Source organism: Neomonachus schauinslandi, chromosome 5, assembly GCF_002201575.2.
Source record: "Neomonachus schauinslandi chromosome 5, ASM220157v2, whole genome shotgun sequence".
NCBI lineage: Eukaryota > Metazoa > Chordata > Mammalia > Carnivora > Phocidae > Neomonachus > Neomonachus schauinslandi.
This window is the reverse complement of record NC_058407.1, coordinates 34,137,227-34,143,226: the sequence shown is the minus strand read 5'-3', so window position 1 is coordinate 34,143,226 and position 6,000 is coordinate 34,137,227. Positions and strand designations below refer to the sequence as shown.

Sequence of the window (6,000 nt, the reverse complement as noted above, 5' to 3'; positions counted from 1 at the left end):
GATCATGAAATATCCTTGCTATGTGGTCTAATGTATAGCAATTACATAAAACATATTTGGTTATAGCAGTTCACCCATGTAGGTAATGTTCTGTGTCTTGCTCCCATAATTAAGCTAATTCCTGAGACTAGAAATTTTTTGGTGTGAAGGAGTTTTGTGTTGTTTTTGTTTCTGTTTCCTTTTAACCCTACCCCAGGAGGTCCATTCCTTTAGGTCATGGTAGTGGTATATTGAGAAACTGGTGGATTTTTGGTACCCTACTTTATGGCCATCAGGATCATTAGAATGTCTAGATAACAAGCAGGATGGACTTCTCTGTCTTACATTACTAAAATTGACCTACATATTACCCACACTTACTGGTTTTGAGAGTTGCATATAGAGAACATTGACATGTGGTCACTTAGGCAGTTCAGTGTATTCTACCCTTCCATGTTGAGTACATTGCATTTCCTGATTGTATATGAAATAAATTAATTAAAAACTTTTTACTTAGGGCGCCTGGGTGGCTCAGTTGGTTAAGCGACTGCCTTCGGCTCAGGTCATGATCCTGGAGTCCCTGGATCGAGTCCCGCATCGGGCTCCCTGCTCGGCAGGGAGTCTGCTTCGTCCTCTGACCCTATCCCCTCTCATGTGTTCTCTCTCTCTCATTCTCTCTCTCTCAAATAAATAAATAAAAAATCTTAAAAAAAAAAAACTTTTTACTTAAATAAATTAAGTAAAAACTTAAATAAAGTAAAAACAATAGTATAATTGTTTATAATTGTAGACCCAGTTCTACAATTTCCTTTCATTATATTTTCCTTTCCACAGACCAGATTAATTGGTCATTTCCAAAAGTCAGAAGCTTTATTCCAGGATAGGCTTTAATATAATTTAGATTTTTGGAGTAGTGTTTGTTGTCTTATGCTGAAATGCATCATTGCTATTGATTGTTAGTGGTGTTTACAGATTTAGAAAACATCTGACTTTTAAAGATTTTATTTTTTTATTTGACAGAGAGAGACGCTGTGAGAGAGGGAACACAAACAGGGGGAGTGGGAAAGGGAGAAGCAGGCTTCCCGCAGAGCAGGGAGCCTGATGCGGGGCTCGATTCCAGGACCCTGGGATCATGACCTGAGCCGAAGGCAGACGCTTAACGACAGCCACCCAGGTGCCCCGAAAACATCTGACTTTTAAATTCTGTTCATTTTTAATTGTTTTATTTATTTTTTATTTTTTATTTTTTTAAAGGTTTTATTTATTTATTTTTTTTGACAGAGAGATAGAGAGAACAAGTAGGCAGAGAGGCAGGCAGAGGGAGAGGGAGAAGTAGGCTCCCCGCCGAGCAGGGAGCCCAATGCGGGGCTCGATCCCAGGACTCTGGGATCATGACCTGAGCTGAAGGCAGCTGCTTAACCAACTGAGCCACCCAGGCGCCCCCATTTTTAATTGTTTTAAAGCAAAAAATTTATTGACTACCTCAATGGCAAAGCATTCAGCTATGTGTTTCAATGACACAAAAGAGATCTGACATTCAGGCCCCACCTTCAGAGGATTCTAACTTAGTTTCTGAAAGTAATTTGTGCTTTATCATAAAATTATAGTTTAGAAATATTTTAATGAATTCCTAAATGTATACATTTTTATGTCTTGAGGTTTAAAACTTTTCCAGTGGGACCATGCCATAATTTTATAGTGATGTATTATAAATATATAATTTACTTACTTTCAGTAGTTCTTTTCTGTGTCCTTTGTTAGCTGTTGGGGAGTGAAATAGGAAGCTATTGTAAATTTCTTTCCTCAAGAGTTCTACCCAACTTCTCCCTCCTCATTTTTGGCAAGTGATCACATTACATTTTTGCATCAATTACGAACTCCCTCTTCCTAATCCTATATCTACTTTGCACCCAATCTCTGTATTCACCTACCTTTTTTCTTGTCTTTACTCCACACTCATGAGGAAAGGTTTCTTCTACTAAAAGTTAGCTTTCCCTGCGCTGCTCTATATTCTATTTTTCAGTTTACCCCTACTTTTTTGGTTGTTTTACCTTATATGCTGAAACGCCCCTATCAACTTCCTCCTTTCTTATTATTTAAAGCATGTTCAGTTTTCTTCCATTCTAGAAACAAAAAGAAAGAAAAATCATAAGATCACCTTTGTTAATATGTCTCACTTTAGCTTCTCTTTAGCTCTACTTATCATAGTAAGGCATCTTAAAGAGTAGTTAGTTTTGCTATATTTATGTCCTCATCTCTCATTGAATCCTAAACCTACGAGGTGTATATCACCACCACCCCATTAAATGAAACTGCTCTCAACAAAAATAACCAATGACTTCTAAGTTTCCATATTCACAGTTTCTTTTTCAGTTCTTATATTGGCCTCTGTAGCATTTTATGCCAGTAAAAATTTGATTGTTCACCATTTCTCTCTTCTTTGACTTCTGTGGGATCACAACTCCTTGATTTTCTTCTTACCTGTTTGGCAGTTCCTCTTTATATCCATGTTAGCCTTCTCTGTCTCTGTCTCTGTGTCTCTTCTTTTTTTTTTTTTTTTAAAGATTTTATTTATTTGACAGAGAGAGAGACAGTGAGAGCAGGAACACAAGCAGGGGGAGTGGGAGAGGGAGAATCAGGCTTCCCGCCGAGCAGGGAGCCCGATGTGGGACTCGATCCCAGGACCCGGGGATCATGACCTGAGCTGAAGGCAGACGCTTAACGACTGAGCCACCCAGGCGCCCTCTGTCTCTCTTCTTGAATATGGTACTACCAAGGATTTCTTCTTTTGTCCTTTTTTTTTCATATACTTTCTCTCTTGATAATGTTGTTCATAGCTGACAGAAACAAATCTGTTATATAACTGTTCAGAAACAAATCTATATTTATAACAAAAAAGAAAAATGAACTATGTAACTCTCCTACAGATATTTACACTCAGAACTTAATGTGTCTAAAACTGAAGGCATTGTCTTTCTGAGTTGTGCTTCTCCTCTGGTATTCATCATTTTGGTGAGCTACACTATCATCATAGTCTAAGCTAGAAAGGTAAGGACCATCTTTGGCTCTTCCTTCTCTTTATTATCCTCTTCTCTCTAATAGTTATATTATCCATCTTCTCACCCACCCACCTATCTGCTGTTACTCTGTAGTTCAGGGTGTCCTAATGTCTAGCTTGGCATATTCACTAAACTCTCTAATTGATCTCTACTTTTGGTCATGTATTCCACAAACTCATTCACCGTAATGCTGCCAGAAGGATTTTTTAAACATTATTTCTGTGTTTAATTCTCATCTTATAAGATTATGTCCAAAGAAATATTCCCACTTCCTTTATTTCCAGGCACTTGGCATTTTGTAGCAATTTCATGTTTACATCGTCTTTGTATCTGTTCTCACTCCCATCACCCTATACAGAAGGCCCTCCTTGCTTCTTACATGGGCTTCTCTAAAACCTACCTTATTGATCTCTTTAGTGACTGCTTGGTTTTTTGTCTTTAACTCTAATGTAACCTTTTAATTTTCCTAAAAACAGAGCTACATTTTCCTAGTTGAAAAACATTTAATAAATGCCTTCAAATACAATCTTCTGTATGACACTTTTCATGATCTTCTAGTTATAGCACCTGTTTCTACTGTGATCCTTTATAGTTTTCTCTTGTGATAAATTTATTCTGCTAAATTTTAGGTAATAGGTGAACTTACGATAGTGTTCCCATATTAAAGGTAAAATTTTAGAGGAAAGGGATTATATTTTACTGATTTTGTTTATTCTGCAGAGCCTTAACAAAATAGATGCTAATCAAGAAAAATCATTATCCACTGAACTGATGGATTATGTGGATTAAATGGGATGGGTATGGAGAGAAAAAATTGTAATGCAAAACTCATCTTGCAAACATTATTATTTGTAATTTTTGCACTGCCCAATAGCATATCTAGCCAATGCATTTTATTATGTGAATAAACATACTCAAATAAGTAAAACAATTTGCTCAGGTTGCAAACATCTTTATGTGCTCAAAATGGGAACCCTAGATATCATTTATGTGATACTTTAGGTTGAGATTAAAGTTGTTATCCCAAGATCTTGCCATTTGCAACGACGTGGATGGAACTGGAGGGTATTATGTTGAGTGAAATAAGTCAAACAGAGAAAGACATGTATCATATGATCTCACTGATATGAGGAATTCTTAATTGTAGGAAACAAACTGAGGGTTGCTGGAGTGGGGGGTGGGGTGGGAGGGATGGGGTGACTGGGTGATAGACACTGGGGAGGGTATGTGCTCTGGTAAGCGCTGTGAATTGTGCAAGACTGTTGAATCTCAGATCTGTACCTCTGAAACAAATAATGCAATATATGTTAAGAAAAAAAAAGAAGAAGAAGAAGAAGGTAGCGGGAGGGGAAGAATGAAGCGGGGGAAATCAGAGGGGTAGATGAACCATGAGAGACGATGGACTCTGAAAAACAAACAGGGTTCTAGAGGGGAGGGGGGTGGGAGGATGGGTTAGCCTGGTGGTGGGTACTGAGGAGGGCACGTTCTGCATGGAGCACTGGGTGTTATGCACAAACAATGAATCATGGAACACTACATCTAAAACTAATGATGTAATGTATGGGGATTAACATAAGAATAAAAAAATAAAAAAAAATGTTGTTATCCCAGTACTAATAACAGAGTATCAATGGGTGAGTTGTTATCTTTAACTATTATTTACAAATATAGGTTGTGAGATTTGAATATAATGAACATAATTTTTTTTGATATTTGAACATAATATCTCAATATTACTGTATGTTCAGCAAGAACAGGACAAGATGAATGATGAACTCCATAAAGAAGAGAAAATGTGGAAAGAGAAATTTAAACAGCATGAGGTATCTATTTCTTGTTTTTAATAATCGCAATAATCATTCTTCATTTGAAATAAATTATTATACTTGAAATGGACATTTTAAAATAATATTGCCTACCTGGTGTAGGATTTAATTTACTAAAGCTTTAAACACTTCATTAATCATCAGAAATTCTCCTTGAAATATAAGGTCCTAAAAATTAAAATAAACTGGTTTAGTGAGTGAACATGTCTATATAAAATTATAATTCTACAATTTTTTAAGGTTTGAGGAAACATACTATTATAAATATTTCATTATGATTGAAGATGGTTATGAAAATCACACCTGGGAATATAATAGTATAACTATTGAAATTCAAGACAAGGGGGGAGAAGTTGTAAAAGCTGCTGGAGCAGAAAGGCACATTACCTAAAAGGGAGCAACAGTAAACTAACACCTGACTTCTTAAGTGAAATGATGGAAGAAGATAGTAGAACAAAACAATTTAAGTGTTAATGGTTTCTTTGATCTTTAGTGTTCTTTGAATCCTGAGTCATCCCCTGATTTCTGGACTCAGTTTTCATTTCTTGTATGCCTAAATCTTTTTTTTTTTTTAAGATTTTATTTATTTATTTGAGAGAGAGAATGAGAGAGAGAGAGAGAGCATGAGAGGGGGGAGGGTCAGAGGGAGAAGCAGACTCCCTGCCAAGCAGGGAGCCCGATGCGGGACTCGATCCTGTGACTCCAGGATCATGACCTGAGCCAAAGGCAGTCGCTTAACCAACTGAGCCACCCAGGCGCCCTGTATGCCTAAATCTTGTTGAAAACATTATTGGATAGCAAATTTTCTCAGTCTTTGCACACTTGAAAATATTTTTATTTTGCTTTAACAACCAAATGATTAGTTTCCTGGGGTATAGAATCCAGATTTATTACCATTTGGTTTTAACAATTTAAAGATATAACTCCATTGAATATTTATATATTTTTGCCTGTTAGTATTATAAATTTAATACTCATTCCTTACATTCTTTTGAAGCCTTAGGATTTTTTACTTTTTACATTTATCCACACGTATTTACTGATTTCTTATTGCGTGCCAGGCACTTCCTGAGTGTTCAAGGTACAGCAGTGGATAGAATGGAAAATACTGCCTTCATAGAGCTTAATTCCTTAGG

General features: G+C 36.5%; 1 protein-coding gene across 1 annotated transcript in view; it reads left to right on the top strand.

Moving 5' to 3' along the window:
- Positions 1-6,000, top strand: part of LRRIQ1 (leucine rich repeats and IQ motif containing 1) — a 199,301-nt gene that overhangs the window by 11,677 nt on the left and 181,624 nt on the right. Inside the window, exon 6 of the mRNA XM_021687506.2 lies at positions 4,787-4,861. Coding sequence (XP_021543181.2) covers positions 4,787-4,861 — 75 coding nt within the window. The remainder of the gene's footprint in view (positions 1-4,786; positions 4,862-6,000) is intronic.